This window comes from Vulpes vulpes, chromosome 8, assembly GCF_048418805.1.
Source record: "Vulpes vulpes isolate BD-2025 chromosome 8, VulVul3, whole genome shotgun sequence".
NCBI classification, from domain to species: domain Eukaryota; kingdom Metazoa; phylum Chordata; class Mammalia; order Carnivora; family Canidae; genus Vulpes; species Vulpes vulpes.
Window position 1 is genome coordinate 72,634,202 of NC_132787.1, and position 16,914 is coordinate 72,651,115.

The window sequence follows — 16,914 nt, forward strand, 5'->3', positions numbered from 1 at the left end:
AGCCCATAGGTTGGTGTACTCAGAAGTGAAAGATAAAATAATACCTGTGGGTCTCACTGTGTCCTCCCTGCTTGTCTTTCATATTTTTGTTTTAAAATAACATTGGAGGGGATCCCTTGGTGGCTCAGTGGTTTGGCGCCTGCCTTTGGCCCAGGGTGTGATCCTGGAGTCCTGGATCGAGTCCCGCATCAGGCTCCCAGCATGGAGCCTGCTTCTCCCTCCTCCTGTGTCTCTGCCTCTCTCTCTCTCTCTCTCTCTCTCTGTCATAAATAAATAAATAAATAAATAAATAAATAAATAAATAAATATTTTAAAATAAATAAAATAACATTGGAAATCGGACTGTTCTTTTTAGGATAAACAAACAAAACCTGTCAGGATTTCAATTTCATTGGATCTTCTGCACATGGAAGGCTATATCCAAAGTGCTAAAATATAAAAAAGTGGATAATTAGGAAATAGTAAAAAAATAGTCAAGTAGGTAAAGTGGATTGAAAACGAATGTAAAAATCATAAAATGAATTTAAAAGATAAGATGCCTTAGAAGGCAGATTAGTCATTTTTAAAATGCCCCTAGCATGGTAAAATAGCAGTGCAGTTACACAGAAGTGATCAAGAGAGGAAGCCAGTCCTCTTAAAGCCAGAGACAGACTTGTAAGCAGAAGAGGTATAATTAGAAAGAAAAAAAACAGGAAGTGAACAAAAGCGAGAAAGGTGTGGAATTGTTCGAGGATTCATGACAAATTACCCACTTTCCCTGAAGTGTGAGCCTATTTACAAAAATGCTAAGTTACGTTTGAAACAGGAAACATATTCCAGGTATAAAAGCTATAGTAAATAAAATGCTTGTGACTGGAAATATTTATTCGCTTGTTCAACAAACATTTATCGAGATGCTCCCGTGTGTCCAGGCTGTTCTAGGCTCCGAGGCTACATCAGCAAACAAAACAGACCGTGTGGACGCCCGGGTGGCTCAGCGGTTGAGCATCTGCCTTCGGCCCCAGGGCCTGATCCTGGAGTCCGGGAGTCGAGTCCCACGTCAGCTCCCTGCACAGAGCCTGCTTCTCCCTCTGCCTGTGTCTCTGCCTCTCTCTCTGTGTCTCTCTCTCGGTCTCTGTCTCTCTCTCTCTCTGTCTCTCAGGAATAAATAAATAAAATCCTAAAAAAAAAAAAAAACCCAAAAAACAAAACAGACCGTGTCCCTATCCTCGTGGAACTGGTGTTCTGACCCCATGTGACGTTCTGGCCACAATGGAATGGACAGATAGGGATCCCTGGGTGGCGCAGCGGTTTGGCGCCTGCCTTTGGCCCAGGGCGCGATCCTGGAGACCCGGGATTGAATCCCACATCGGGCTCCCTGCACAGAGCCTGCTTTTCCCTCTGCCTGTGTCTCTGCCTCTCTCTCTATCCCTCTCTATGAATAAATAAATAAATAAATCTTAAAAACAAAAAAGGAATGGACAGATAAAAAGATGATTTCTAAGTGTAATAAATTCAACCACTTTGCCATACTGACTAAATCACCTCCGTTGAACTCAGCACATCAGACCCAAAAGGGACCTGAGAGGCCACCTTGTCTGTCATGTTCAAAGTTTATTTTTGCCGCAGAACCTGTTTAAAGGGTGTCTTTTATGGTAAGGGGCTGGGATGTAGAGGCTCCTTAGGGCCGTCAGCCAGGAGCCTTTCCCAGCTGTACCCAGAGCTTTGGCCCACAGAGGAAAAACCACCCGCAAAAGACCAGAGCTGGATGGAGTCTGAGAGGCCCTCTCAAGCTGTGCTTCTTACATGAGGTGACACAGGCTGTTGCCCCCGGTTCCATGAGAAGGGGACTGTAATATGGTTGTCACAGTGAAGAATATTTGCCAGCCCTCTTCTGTATTTGTAATTACCTGCCTGTAATTAATACACACACACACACACACACACACACACACACACACCCTGTCCCTTCTGAAGGGGTATCCATGGGCTTGTCTTCTATCCCTTATGCATAACTGGTCTATGGAAGAAATCTGAGAGAGACTGCACCAACCTGCTGCCTCTACTGGGCATTTGGGTTGGGATGCTGAGAGACTGGGCCAGATGGTGAGGCAGGGAAGAAGCAGATACTTGAAGTTCAGGGAAGGGCCACAGATTGCCTCAAGGTGCACTTGTGATCACAGGATCAAATGAATTCAGAAAACAAGGAGTAAATAAAGCCAGGCAAATTTCTTTACTGCAGGACTTCTCAGAGCCTTTAATATGCTAACATATATAGTGACTTTCTAAGTTGGAGCCGAGGTCTATGGTATTTCCTAAACTCATGGGATCTACCTCACCCATCTGTGTTCTCCAGAGGGCCCTCTTGGGGAGAGTACATGTGCATGTATAGTATTTGTACTTGCTGTAGAAGTGAAGGAATTAAAGCACAGAGAGGGAGCGTGAGTTCCCCAAGGTCACAAAGCTGGTTAATCACAGAGGAGGTCCTGGCACCTTAAGGCCTCCTCGTATTCTTCCCACCACACCCTATTTGACATAAGACTTTCTTGGATGGCTGGTGCCTGTGTTGGGATTCCTGTGCCGAGGTGGATGGTGGGAACACAGGTCCAGTGTAGACACCAGGGGAAGGGTGGGATGGAGAATTGAGGGTCAGGCTTTGGCGAGAGGACACCCGTCTCATCTCCCTTGCTCTTGGTTGCTTTTGGGTGGTAGTCATGGCTTCCACAGGGTCAGAGAGCCAATAGAGGGCTTGGGACAGGGCCCCGGTGCCCCAACGTAGTGGCCAGTAGGACAGCTCGGGCCTCCTGCCGAGCCCGCTTTCTGCGCCTTCCCCCAGACCACAGGCAGGCTGGACAGAAAGGGCCCGCCCAGGCAGCTAGCGCCCGGCTGACGCGGGCTGTAAATCACCCCTGGACCACAGACCCTGTGCCATCCCCTTGGGTTTCCTTCCCGCCTCTTAATCCTCCTCCTCAGACTCAGTAACAGAAAGCAGATTCCTGATTCCTGCCGGGCCAGCCGTGCACCGCATCGTGGGCTCAGAGGACGTGAGCCCGGATTCAGCACTTCGAGATGCTCCCGCCTCCTGCGTTCCTTTTTCCCTTCTCAGCCTCTCTTAGCTGGGGGACACCCCCTCTTCCTGGCCCAGCTCTCGCCTGCCCTCCTCGGGACCCCCTCCCAGCCTCACCCCGGCCTCAGCCCCTGGCTGCGGGCCAAGCCCAACGTCCCAGGCCTGCGAGGCTCACTGGGGCCTGCGGTTGGCAGGCCCTCCAGAACCGTGGTTTGGCTCCAGCCCGGCTTCCCCAGCCTCTGGTTCAGCAGGAGCAGCTTTTCTGTGGTCGAATAAACATTGTCGATCTGGATTCAGATCCTGCCGTGGCCAGCGTCTAGCACTGCCCCTGAACCAGCGATAGCTCACCTCTGAGATGGGGGGAGGCAAGAAAGCCCCCTGGCGTGGTGGAGGTGCCTGACAGATGTTTTGCTTCAAAAGCAAGTAATGTAGCTGTTTGTTCAGGGTCATTGCAAGAATCACAGGGAAGCAGTATGTGGAGCTGCTTTAGTAGGAGTGTGCTGTACCGGGTTGAGGCGCCGCTGTTACTCTGGCATGTTCCTTCCCCAAAGCTCTGACCTCCCCTGAAAAAGTCCCAGCAGCCCCTGTGACCTCTCCCTGTCTCCTGTCCCTTCCTGGTAGCAAGTCACACCCCATGGTCACTTTCCTCATGAACAACACCAGGTCCAGTTGCTAGAGCGAAAATCCCAAAGGTCAGCTCTGCAAGCAAGGCAGTTAAAGATGGGCTGACCTAATGGTTCCCAAACTGTTTTACCTTGGCACCCTGAGTTCTCAGAGATGTCCCAGGCCTCACGTTGGAGGGAATGCACCCTGTAACCACCACCCCGCCCTCCAGCCGTGTCCTCCCTACCCTGCCTCTCTAAATACATGGGACCGTGTGTATCTGCTTTCTGTGTTAGGGGTCCACAGGTCAGACTTCATTTCTACTGCCTAAGAGAAAGTTTGAAAATTACTGACCTGTTCCAGCTGTGTCATTTTATAGATAAGAACACTGAGGCCCAGAGAAGTTATGGGACTTGTCTTAGGTCACCCAGCTGGCAGGTGGAGGGGCAGCACCTGGAGTTGGCCCCTTGACTCCTGATATAGTGCTCTTGTCTGAACAGTGTCGGGGAAAGAAGCTGCAGATGGCCATTCCCATGGGGGGCAGGCCTGCCTCTGACATGCCTCAGAGGTGTGACCCGGAGGATTGTGTTATCAGCTCAGGTGTCCCTGAGCTCCCTCTAGCCCCAGCAACCCTGCCCATTTCCTCAAACCAACAAAATCAGCAGTGGCTCTGAAATGTAGAGTGAGGGGCACCTGAGTGGCTCAGTCAGTTAAGCATCTGCCTTCAGCTCAGGTCATGATCTCAGGGTCCTGGGATCGAGCCCCACATTGGGCTCCCTCCTCAGTGCAGAGTCTGTTTGAGATTCTCTCTCTCTCTCTCTCTCCCTCTCCCTCTGCCCCTTCCCCATTCACACTTTCAAATAAATAAATAAAATCTTTAAAAAATAATAAAAATAAAATACAGAGTCAGGAGGAAGGGGCCAATGTGGGCTCTGGGGACAGCCAGTCCTGGGTTCAGATACTGGCTTGTCACTGAGCCCATCAAGATGCGGTCCCCTGCCTGGGTCACACAAGTCCCTCCTGGGGCAGCAGCTAGGAGTAAACGAGAGGAGGCGCTAAGGGTGCCAGCACCTGGGGCCAGTTGGCCTTTAGGAAATAGCAGGCAGGAGAGCATGGTTTCTTCTGATGGTTGGTTGTTTCTTTCAGGAATGACTGGCCCCAGGCTAGACCAAGGATGCTGCTGCAGGCCCTCTCTGGTCAAGCCTGAGGAGAAGGTGAGCTCTCCAAATCCAGCCTTGTCTTCTTCTCCAAGATGCCGCCAGATGCTCAGACCACTGCCTCTCAGGGTGGGGCAGGGGCACACCTGCCTCCCTCTCACCCTCCTGTTCCCCCTCAGCCACTCTGGTGACTCCGCACTTTGCCCTCTGCCTCATAGAGAGGGGAGAGCTAAGCCTCCCCCTTGCGTGGGGCTGCAGAAATTCATTGCCAAAGATTCCACAAAGACACTGACAAATTGTGGTGATAAAACCCCACGGTGAAAAGCCACACCGTGGCTCTATGACTTTCGCTCCTCCTATTGCCTGAGTTCCATCCCAAGCCAAAGACAAGTCAGCAATCCCACTGGAAACTCATGGAAGGGATGCACATTTGGTGACCATTGGAAGTGCTCAACCCTCTGACCTGGAACTCTCTTCCTACACCGGGCCCTGAGCTGGCTGGGTACAAGATAAGCCTTCGGGGGGTTATGATAGAGGGCTGGGGGTTCTTGTATGGAGTAGGATATGAGATCCTGGCCCTCTTCTTGCCCCACCCCCAATGGCTGCCCAGGCCTGTAACTCTGATTCTCAATGTTCCCTGGGTCCAGGCTCCCTAAGGCCTGAACATCATGACAAAGGAGTAAGAGGGGGAAGAAGCAATATTGACCACCCTGTACCCCACCCCAGGGGCTTGCCCCATGGAGGTGACTTGCCTAAAGGGTCTGTGCTCCCCAGCCCAGCCAGCTACTCCTTGCCTGTGGCCCACCCTCCTGGCTGGGAAAACAAGATGGTGCCCTGCATGAAGGCCAGTAGTCTGTTCCTGGTTATGTAGGGGGGCAGAGAGGGGGAAGGGACCAGGGGAATGGGCCAGTAAGTTGGGGAGGGCAGGGAGGCATGTTCAAAGCCAAGGCCTGTTCCTTCCTTGTGCTCAAAAGGCCAAAGCTGTTCACATCTGTGCTCAACCATCTGCTTCAAATTGAAGTAAAAGCCCCAACATATAAAGAAAACACTTGCTCGTGTTGAATGGATTCTGTGGGTGACCAGGACTTTGGCTGGTCAGTGGAAGGGCGGTTGTGGGGAAGGGGAGAGGCCAGTCTTGGCCTAGAGGTTGAGAACCCTTCAGGAAGTGGGCAGTGTGTGAGTGCATGTTGTCTGTGTGTGTCGGGGGTAGGGGGCCCTCACCATGGCCTCAGCCTGGACTAGTAACCAGGAAGCCTGGTCTGAAACGTGGGGTCCTCTTTCTACATCACACCTCAATCTATTTGATGAGTTTATGAGGTGGGAACTGTAGTTTTAATTCCATTTTACAGGTGAAGAAACCAAGGCCCCAAGGAAATAGTGATGGAGCTGACCCTCCAGTCAGGGTGGTCTCACACCAAATCCTGTGCTTTTACCCCCTTTTCAGTCCCATAGTCCAGTCCTGGACCAAAGTCTTTGTATCGCCTTGTCACACCACTTCACCTCAGTGGGCCATTGGGGATGGGGAAGAGGTAATAGGATAAGAACGAGGACAGGACTGTCAGGGGCAGGGCTGGCCACAGAGAAGGGAGGTGATGAGGAAAGAAGCTGCACTCCTGCAGGATGCATATTAGTCACTTAATTCAGCTCAAGGATGCCCTGTCTTGTCTGCTCCTGAGGCTCCTGGGCTGGGGCCAGAATGTCTGCAGGCCCCGCCGGCAGATAGGAGCCTCCTCCCTTTGCACCAGTGTTTTCCAGGCACAGCCTTTTGTCAAGGACCAGGTTGTTGGGCTGACCTGGATCTGGGACAGGAGCAGGGGACACAGATGGCTCAGGGCACTGCTCAGAGCAAAGGTGCCTTGGAAGCCAAGCAAACAGAATGGACTTGGAATGGGGGGATGGATAAGGAAGGTTGGTCACCTGGGGCATCTCGGTGGCTCAGTGGGTTAAGTGGCCAGCGCTTGATTTCAGCTCAGGTCATGATCTCAGGACCCTGGGATCAAACCCCGAGTCAGGCCCTGTGTTCAATAGGGAGTCTGCTTGAGGATTCTCTTTTTCTTTTTCTTTCTCCCTCTCCCTCTGCCCTTCCACCTGCTTGCACTCTCTTTCTTGAAACAAATCAAGAAAGAAAGAAAGAAAGAAAGAAAGAAAGAAAGAAAGAAAGAGAAAGAAAGAAAGGAAAGAAAGAAAAGAAAAGAAGAAAAGAAAAGAGAAAAGAAAAAAGAAAAGAAAAGAAAAAAAGAAAGAAGAAAGAAAGAAAGAAAGAAAGAAAGAAAGAAAGAAAGAAAAAGAAAAGAAAGAAAGGAGGGAGGGAGGAAGGAAGAAAGGAGGGAGGAAGGAAGGAAGGAAGGAAGGAAAGAAGGATTGGTCATCTAGAACTCCAGGCACAGTCACAAGCCCCCTTCACTTGTCTCTCTGAATTTCTGAATAATGCTAGTGGCACTTCCTAGGGAAGCAGGACATGTGGACCAATCAGCATCAAAATTATTGACATAAGAGGACACTTTCTGTTACTATAAGGTGAGAAGGTACCCCCATCCTGCTGCCAGGGGACCAGATCCATGCCCCTACTACCCAGAAACAGCCCATGGCCTCCACTGCCCACTCCTCTCTTGTTTTTGGACTTCACTATGTACTTCCCTCTCTGAAGCATCTATTGATCATCAGCTGCTTATGAGACATTAAGCTAGGTGTTGGCAGTAGAGAGATGGGTCTCACATAGCACCTGTCTCCACAGAGGTCCTGTTCTCTACAGACAAGCAAATAATTATGATAACAGTCCGATGTCTAAGATGTTTTTGGGAACTTCAGGAAAGAAAAACACTAACTCTCCCTGGGCAGGTGTCTGGAAGAGCTTTCCTCCAAAGGACCCATAGGAAATGGGTCTTTAAAGGATGAGTTGAAGTTTTCTGTACAGAGGAATGGGAGAAGGACTTTCTATGCATAGGACTACTTAGCCTGAAAGGACATTGGAATCACCTAAGGAGATTATTAAATATTGATATGAAGTATTTATGCCAAAGTCCCATCTCCAGAAATTCTGATGTATTGGTCTGGAGGGTTACCTGGGCTTTGGGATTTTTAAAAGCTCTATAAGTGATCCAATGTGCCAGCAAGGTTGAGAGCTGCTGGTTTAAGTGAGCTCAGGTCTCAGGAAAAAAAAAGCAACTTAGAATCACTGATATGGGATATAGACTGGGTCAAGAATGTGGATGGATGTGTGCTTGTGTGTGTGTGTGTGTGTGTGTGTGTAGATGTGTGTGTGTATGCACACACAGATATGAATAGGAATGATTAAAAGTCCATGCTTTTTTTTCTTTTTCCAGCTTTCACACTAGCACAGCAGCTTGTGTTTTGCGCACACACACAGAAACATACACTCCTTCTTGTGTACACATGCACACCCGTATACGTACTTGCATATATTCCCAGGGAAGGGAAATACATTTGAGATCGATTCAAATTTTATCAACAGTCTTTGAGACAGTTCTACGTAAGCAACCATGCAAGAAGACCCTCGCCAAAATAAAAATTGTCAAGAGCCACTCTTTTCATGCCCCAGTCCCGCTGAGGGCTTGGTCACAGAGTCCCTGGAGGTTTGTCTGTGGCACACCCTCCTGCTTTGTTTGCTCTGGCTCCTGGTCCCACATGCCCGTGATGGCTCATCAGTCGCCAGCCACAGAGCGCCCCAGGGTACCCGCGTGAGTGTGTACCTCTGTGTGCGTGCTGGTTTCCTGCAGCATGCGTGCTTCCTGCTCTCTGCAGGACAAACGCTACAAAGCTCCAGGACTTGGAGCTTCCAACTCCACCGAGCTTTACAAGACCCTCCAAACCCTGTGCATGTAGCTGCACTGCTTCCTGGTTCCAGCCTCAGACCATCCCAGAAGAGAGGCTTAAGTCCTGGGGAGGGCGGTCCACAAGTCCCAGGGCCCCTTTCTGGGCTCACAGCCTGGCCAGGACCCCGGGTTGATTCCGTCTCACCACTCCGTTCCCCCTTCTGTCCCCGTGGCCCACTGCTCTGGCCTGAGTCCTCCTCCCCACCCTCCACCACCCCGAGTCCTCTAAAGCCCTCGGCTATCCTATCTGTTCCCCTTCACCACACCCCCCATCTCCCCTATCTCACCAGCCAGTGAGGAGGATGGGCAGATCCCAGGGGTGGGGAACTGGGGAGCTGCGTGTGCGGACTGTGCTGGGAACTGGAGCAACAGACAGAGCCCCTTGGTGCCCGCGATCCAGGGCGGCGATGTGGGCACCACTAATTAGGCGGAGGCAAGTGCGGTGCAGGGGTCTGCCAAGGTAGGCCAGCTGGGGGCTGGACCGGGGACTGCACTTGCCTCCTCTTGCCATGCTGCTTCCTGAGCCACAAAGTCATCACCGTCAGTGGCCCAGTGACAGTGCAAGACTTGGACATCTCCAAGTGTTTCCTCGAAGAGGATCTGTACTGTCATTCTCACCCTGACCTCTTGCTGACCTCTCAACCTCCTCAGGGGTCTGTTTCCAGGTTCCAGGAGGACAGGGAGGTATGGAGGGAGCCCTTGCCTGGGGAGCATGGGGGAGGGGGCGAGGGGAAAGGCACCTGGCTTCCTCCTCCACTACCCATCCTGGTTTTCACCTTGGCACCTGTCTCTCCTCTGAGATCCTTGGGCCCCAGACAAGCTCCGTCTGCCTTCCAGAAGCCATGCACCTCCAAGGAACTTGGATTTATACCGAACAACCTGGTTTCACAGATATTTGGGCACATGTTGAACCTCCAGATGGTGCTATGAATTCCTAGAGGGCCGAGACTGGGTCTAATTCATTTCCAAATCCTCAAAAAGGCCTTGCAAAATGTATATATTGGTTTCTCTGTTAAGTGAATAAAAAGTGGAAAACATGGTGATTCACGCATTTATTTTCTTCCTTCCACAAATAACTACCAAGCAACTAATTTGTTCAAGACCCCGAGAGAATGGGACACAGGCCTTTTCCAAAAACCTCAAAAGAGGCTCCAAGGGAGAAGGTCCAGAGCGGAGTGGGGCTCGGGCTTGGCAGCTTCTTGCTGTTTCTGCCGCTGAGCCTTTGGGAACTGAGCCCCTGGCAGAGGACCCCGGCGGGGCACAGAGCAGGGCACCCTACTGACCGCGTGGATGCGCAAAGGAACATCCGTGGTGGCTCCGGTGGGGGTGGGGCTGGCCCGAGGCTGCCCCGAGGACGGAGCTCCCGACCGCGCTGCGGGCACCCACACCCACTGTAGCCCACTGAAGGGGCGCTCCCTCTTTCGCTCCCCGGGGACGTTGCGGTGGGAACACCCTCAGGCCAGCCTCCAGGGAAGTTGTGACTCTGGCCAGGTCGCAGGCCGGCCTTCCTCGGTGCTCTTCGGGCGCGAGGCGGGGCGGGCGCCGGTAGAGACCCCTGTCTGAAGCCCCCCTGGGCCCCCGGGCCAGCCCCAAGGCCAGGCTGCCGCGCCGCCCCGCGGACCTGTCCCGACCTGTCCCGAGCGCTCCTCCTCTCCTCCCGCGTCTCCAGGGTCTCCCCAGGCCCGGTGACCCCCGCTTGGCTGCCCGGGGTGCTGGCCAAATCCCAGGCTCCTTTTCTCTGCTTGCCCACGAGAAAAAACATTCTTTCTGAACCCTCATGTTTGCTAAGGTTGTGGAAACTGGCTTTCCAATCGAACTTTCCCCTGCTTCGGGTCCGCCCAGGCCCCTGGTTCCTGGAACACGAGTTCTCAGTCCCAGAGCCTGGGCGGCCCGGATGCTTGTCCTCCTCCCGTCCTCTCTCCTGTTTAGATACAAATAAAAACACCCCCACCTCCACCCCATAGTCACAGAAGCCCAGCAACACCCTGGATCTCCAGGGTTCAAGGGGGGTGGAGGAGTATATTCCCATGGGTATGTCGGCTATGATCTCTTGGGTCCATGAATTCATAATCTCCCCCAATTGCCTCCTATGGCTGACCCCGTCTCTCTAACCTGCCCTGTGAAGGGCACACAGCCACTTCTCCTCGATTTCCCACAAACGTTGCTCACATAAGGCAGTTGTATGTAGAGGAATTCTCTCTTTCTTGATGATTTTTCTTGAAAAAATGTTCACACTCACAAAACCAAACAAGACCTTGCCTTTTTCTTCCCAATGTATTTAGCTGATTCCATGTATTTTTGACAGGTTCATCATGTTTCCGGCAGCTGTAAATATTTTCCCCTCTGGCTTCACTCCCTGACACTGCATTTTTGGGCCGTGACTCACCCTACGTTGTCCCACAGCTGGGGCTTGAATCCAGCCTTTTTTTCCTTCAATCTAATATCCTCCTAACTGACCCCAGGTCCCCACCAAACCCAGGCCAGAAAACAGGAGACTATAAAATATGGTATCCAATGGAAAGGTCATGAGCAAATAGGGCAGCTGGCTGGAGTTCTCACCCACCGTCAGCTGAGCAGGTACTGGAGGTCTTGCTTCCAGGAGGAGAGATGCATGCCCTGGAGCGGGCACATTTCTCCCTTCAGGCTTTCTGGTAACCAGGGCACGTCCAAAGACAGCTGACTGACAACACCATTGGGAGCAGGGGACAGGACAAAGCCTGCCCCCTGCTCCCAAGAGGCAGACAGAGCCCTGAACTTAGCCCTGTGCCAAGCCCACACCCCAAACCACCTTCAAAGCCATCTGGCCCACAGACAACATGCGTTCATCCTCTGGGGTTTCATTTCCAGCCCCACACCAGAAGTTTCTAGAGAATTTCCCTCGTGTGCACACATATATGCATGCAATACACACTTTTTTTTTTTTTAAATAAAGAACTCAAAATGCTTCCAAGTCCCCAGAAAGAAATCTCCATTTTTGGAAAAGAAAAGAAAACAAAAAGGCAAGTTTTTTTGGCACACTTTGGGATAGCTATGTTGACCTTTGTTTTCTAAATAAAAATCTGAGTTTGACAATGATTTTAGTGCCTCTTCCAGGTGTGAGAGTCAGTCTCAGAAGCCAAATTTGTAATTTGGGGAACAACTCTATGACAACTAAGACTGGGTCTTCTAAGAACAAGGGATTCCAAGATCTTCCCCATTGGGGGCACTGCATAATATACCCCTTCATAAGGGCTCAGAAAAGTCCTGCAGTAGGAAAACATTTAACCGTGAAAACCAAGTGCTTCAGCACTTATTCTTTTAAAAAAAAAAGATTTACTTTTTACTGTTGTGAAACATAATATTTATTGTTTTGAGCATTTTTAAGTTCATAGTTCAGTGGCATGAAACATATGCACAATGTTGTATAAGCATCACCACCATCTACACTCCCAACGAAAACCCTTTCCACCTCCCCCCGGCCCCTACTAGCCTCTATTCTCTATGACTTTGCCTATTCTAGGTACCTTGTGTAAGTGAAATTGTACAATATTTATCCTTCTCTATTGGGCTTATTTCACTAAGCATATTGTTTTCAAGATCTGTCGTGTTGCAGCACATTTCAGAATTTTATTCCCTTTTATGGCTGAAGGATATTCTATTGTTTGTATATACTACATTTTGTTTATTCATTCTTCCAATGATGGCACGCTTAATCTTTACCTCATACCCCCCTCTCTCTCGTGGGACACTAAGGGGGTTCCCTGGAACACAGTTTGGAGACTGCCAGTGTAGGGATCCACTAGGTTTGGATTTGGGCTGGGCCAGGATCTTCTTACCCATATGGTTGCCCCAGGCACTGCCAGGAGGGCTCTGGTGAGCTCAGTCTCCAAACTCAAGGTAGAACCAAGGCCCCGAGAGAGGTGAGGCCATCTGGGAAGTACCTGGGAGGGGTGGTCAGTGGTCCATGCTTGGGGCAATGAGGGAGAGCCTGGCCCTCTACCCCACACAGGACACATGGCCCTGTTGTGCCGTGGGGACCCACTGGGATGACTGACAACTTAGTGTTGGTGACATCTGTCAGTGCTGCCTTCCCTGGCTTTGATGATAGGACTGGACAGGAGCCAAGCTTGAGGGGAGCAGTTGCCTGAGAGGCCCCGGCCCCCTCTTGGCAGCCTCACAGGTATGCCCTGTCCTGTTCCTGCAGGGAGCTGGACGAACTGTTCTGAGCCACCGCCCCTCCCTGCCCTTCCCTGCCAGCACTTCGGAGACCTCTTCCCAGCGGGCAGATATGCTGGGCTCCCTCCCCACTTCGCAGGGTCTCCCCAGGAACATGGCTGGGAAAGGCAAGTGAGGCAGTAGCCAGAGTGGAGCGTCTGTGCCTGCTGGGAGAACAGAGGCCTCTCCAGGAGCCTGGGGTCCTGGAGTCCAGCTTGGCGGGAGCTTTAACTCCAGGAGCCGGCTCTCTTGAGTCCAAGTAGCCAGTGGCTCTGTGGCATCCTGGGTCCCTCACAGAGATGTCCAGCCTGGCTCCCAAGCCTAATCGGTTCTGGCTGCATGTTGGAGGTCGGGGCTCAGATTACAACTCCCCACACAGCCTCAGCCACCACCGTGAGGAGCTGGGAGTCCTGCCTTGTCCGTGCTACAAACAGCTATATTTCTCCTCCTGAGGGATTATCTTTTAAACCAGAGATTTATTTGAAGGAGCAAAGACCTTCCAGAGCTGTGACACAGAATCAAAAAGCAACAGTATCCCTAGAGAAATTACAAATAAATGAGCGTTCATCCTCCTACTTGGGGCACTCCTCCACAGCCCCCAGACCAGCCTCCTCAAATGAAGGTCCTTTACCCTTTATCCAAACTCCGTATGACTTGGGCCTCCCAGGAAGCCTCTTCTCCCCTCATGACACTGTTACATGCCTCTCCCTCTGTCTTCCTGACTCGGTGGTGGGTTCCAGGAGGGCAGGGAGCAGGTCCAGCTGTCCCCTCGGTGCAGGATAGCCCTCAGGAACTGAGGCCTTGATGTAAAGCACTGCTGCTCTGGGATGGGTGGGCTCCTTGGGATTCTTTGCCCTGATGAGGGGCTGCAGGGTGAGCCCAAGGGGTCCTGCCCATCCCACTCCAGCCTGCTGATTGTCCTGTAGGGCCCTGTAGAGGTTCAGCAGAGGGAGAAAAGTATCAGGTAAGATGAGTGTTCCCAGGGTTGTGAGATGAATCAGAGGCCCGAGCCAGTTGGAGGCACAGTGAGGGGAATGGGTGACTGTCGAGCTTCTCTGGCCCAAAGCTCTTCAGAGGATTGGAGTGAACTGGCCTCACCTACAGGACCAGCCAGGGATGTATGCGCGTCCTTACCAGGGCCTGCGTACACCTGCCTCCCAGGTCCGGAGCCCACCTTGGGACCTGCTTTCTCATGGAGCTCGTCTCCCTCTCCCACTGGGTCGGTCTGTTCTCAGGGTGTCCTCTTCTCTGCTCACAGAGCCCAGCCCTGCCAGGAGAGGCCTGCCTCTCTCCCTTCTCTGTCCTCTCTGGGAGCCCATTCTGTCTCTCCTGGCTTCTGCTTGCCCCTCCCCAGCCTGCTTTCCCCTGGTATGGGTTCAGCGGCAGCTTCAACTCTCCGAGTTCCCTCTCTTGAGTACAAATAGCCTCGGGCTCTGTGGCCTCCAAGGTCCCTTGTGTGCCCCCAGGTACCTCCTGGCATGCAGGTCGCCACAGGTGCCAGGAGCCCTGACTCTGGTGCTCACTCAGCCCTGCTGCTCACGCCTGTGACCCAGGGCAAATTGTTCCCCTCTCTGAGCCTCAGTTTCTATCCATAAAATATGTGGTCGGAGGACATGATGACTAAAGCTTTTTCCAGGGACATCTGGGTGCCTCAACGGTTGAGCGTCTGCCTTTGGCTCAGGGCCTGATCCCAGATTGCCGGGATCAAGTCCCACATCGGGCTTCCTGCGAGGACCCCTCTGCCTGTGTCTCTGCCTCTTTTTCTGTGTCTTGCATGAATAAATAAAGAAAATCTTTAAAAATAAATAAATAAATAAATAAATAAATAAATAAATAAAGCTTCTTCCAGCCACACAAGTCTATGGCCCTAGAAGATATCAGACAACACCAGGTTGACTTTAAAATCTACTTAAATAAAAAAAGAAAAAATCCACTTAGGTTCTATTCTAAATTCACCATTTTAAGCCTGCCTGCTGCACCAGGCATCACCCACCGAAGGAAGGAAGAGGCATTTCATTCCATCTGCTTTTCTCACTGAGGACAGGCCTTGGCTGGCCCGTCCTCTCCCCTGGCCCTCTGGGCCCCTCCCAGGGCCGTGGCCTTCCTCTGGCCCTGGGCCTCAGGCCTCAGTCAGGGCCTCCTCTCCTGGGCCTGAGCACTTTCCCAAGGAGTCCGTGCCTGTCCCTGCTGCCGGGGCGCTTCCTCAGAGGCAGGGCGTGGATCAGCCTGGCAGGCACCGACCTGCTCTGGAGGAGGTTTCACTCCCCAGGGATCTGCTTTCTCCTGGCCCCAGGTGCTCCGGGACACAGCGCTGGGGGCCACTGCGTGTGGAGAAGCCCCGCTGCCACAGCCTCGCCCTCGGGGTGCTTTTTGCTTCCCTCCCTGAGGAGCTCAGACAAGGAAGTGCTCACCCTCCATGACCGAAATTTCTCTCCAGGCCCATACCTTCCAGCCATCCTCCCTCAGGATGTTCACAGTGCCAAAGCCAGAGTGGATCCTTAGTCCGCACCAGAACCCCTGTCCACATGTTTGATGCCGCCTGTGCCCCGTTCCTGAAGTCATGTTGGGTCCCTCTGGACTGCCACCTACCTCTCCAGCTGCTCCTTCTCAGCCTCTTTTGCTTCTTGGCTGCCCTGTGGCTTGTAGCTCAGATCTGTCTTTTTCTCTTCTCCCTCCCTCAGGGAGCATGCCCTTTGCAGACCACTGACTTCCAAACTCATAACTGTGTCCCGGAGACAGCTACATCCCACTTGGAGTGCAGCCGCGTTCTTACAGAGGCCCCCAAGGCCTGGACCACCTGCCCCGGTTACTTCCCTGACCTCATGGCCCACTTCTCTTCTCCCTGTGGTTCTTGGACAAATCAGACCAGCCTGCCTCTGGGCCTTTGCATCAGCGGTCCCCCAACCTGGAATGCTCTACTCCAGATATCCCCCCTGACTTGTATACTCACCCTCTTCAATTTTCTGATCGGATGCCACTTACTCGGTGAGGCCTTCCCTGATTACTCTATTTTATTTTTAAAAAGATTTTATTTATTTATTCATGAGAGACACACAGAGAGAGGTAGAGACATAGGCAGAGGGAGAAGCAGGCTCCCTGCAGGGAGCCCGATGTGGGACTCGATTCCGGGTCTCCAGGATCGCGCCGTGGGCCAAAGGCAGAGGCGCTAAACAGCTGCGCCACCCGGGGATCCCTGATTAGTCTATTTTAAATTGTAACCTACCCCCCACTGCACTTCCCTGGACATTCTCTGTCTTCTTTCCTCTTTTATTTTTCTCCCCAGTACTCTTCACTGACTGACATGCTAGGTCTTATGAATGTATCTGTTTGCTCATTGATTATTTTCTTCCCTCTGGAAGGTAAACTCCATGGGATCTGGGGTTTTTGTTTGTTTTATTCATTGTATTCCTAGTGTCTAGAACAGTGCCTGGCACATAGTAGTAGAACAATAAATACTTGTTGAGCAAATCCCTGGGGGCTTTAGCAGACGTACTTGTACATGTACCCTCATGTTCTGGGGTTTTTACTTCCGCAGAGTAAATCCTGGAAGTGAAGTTGTTATGTCAAATGCACATAGTGTAGAGTACTTTTAACTTTAACAAACAACTTTAGATCATATTCCCAAGGGGTTGTAGCGAGTCATGCCCATTTCCCTGCCTGTGAGCTGGGTGTTATATCACACTTGATTTCTTGCCAATGTGCTAGCAGGGGGGAAGGCATCTCATTGTTTTAATTTTCATTTTCCTGACTAATTAGAGGAGTATGTGTTTCTCATTTATTGATTACTTGAATTTTTCTTATTTCTGTTGTCTTGTTCGTAACCTTTGCTCATGTTTTGGTTTTGGTTTTGGTGAGGGAGGTGGTGAGGGGGAGAGGCTTGCTTTTTTTTTTTTAAAGATTTTATTTATTTATTCATGAGAGACACAGAGAAATAGAAGCAGAGACACAGGCACAGGGAGAAGCAGGCTCCCCTCAGGGAGTCCGATGTGGGACCTGATCCCTGAACTCCAGGATCACGCCCTCAGCTGAAAGCAGAGCTTAACCACTGAGCCATCCAGGTGTCTCAAGGCTTACCTTTTCT

The 16,914-nt window shown here is 51.6% G+C and overlaps 1 protein-coding gene across 4 annotated transcripts in view; it reads left to right on the forward strand.

Annotated features, from left to right (window-relative positions):
* The window catches only part of ATOH8 (atonal bHLH transcription factor 8), a 35,699-nt gene extending 26,017 nt beyond the window's left edge, over positions 1–9,682 (forward strand). For 2 of the 4 annotated variants that reach the window (XM_072767084.1, XM_072767083.1), the window contains one exon: positions 4,796–9,682. Coding sequence is in view for 2 of the 4 variants with exons in the window: in XM_072767083.1 (XP_072623184.1) it covers positions 4,796–4,801 (6 nt within the window). In the remaining 2 variants the exon portion in view is untranslated. The other 2 variants (XM_072767082.1, XM_072767085.1) reach the window with 2 other exon arrangements.
* The last annotated feature ends 7,232 nt before the right edge of the window (positions 9,683–16,914 follow it).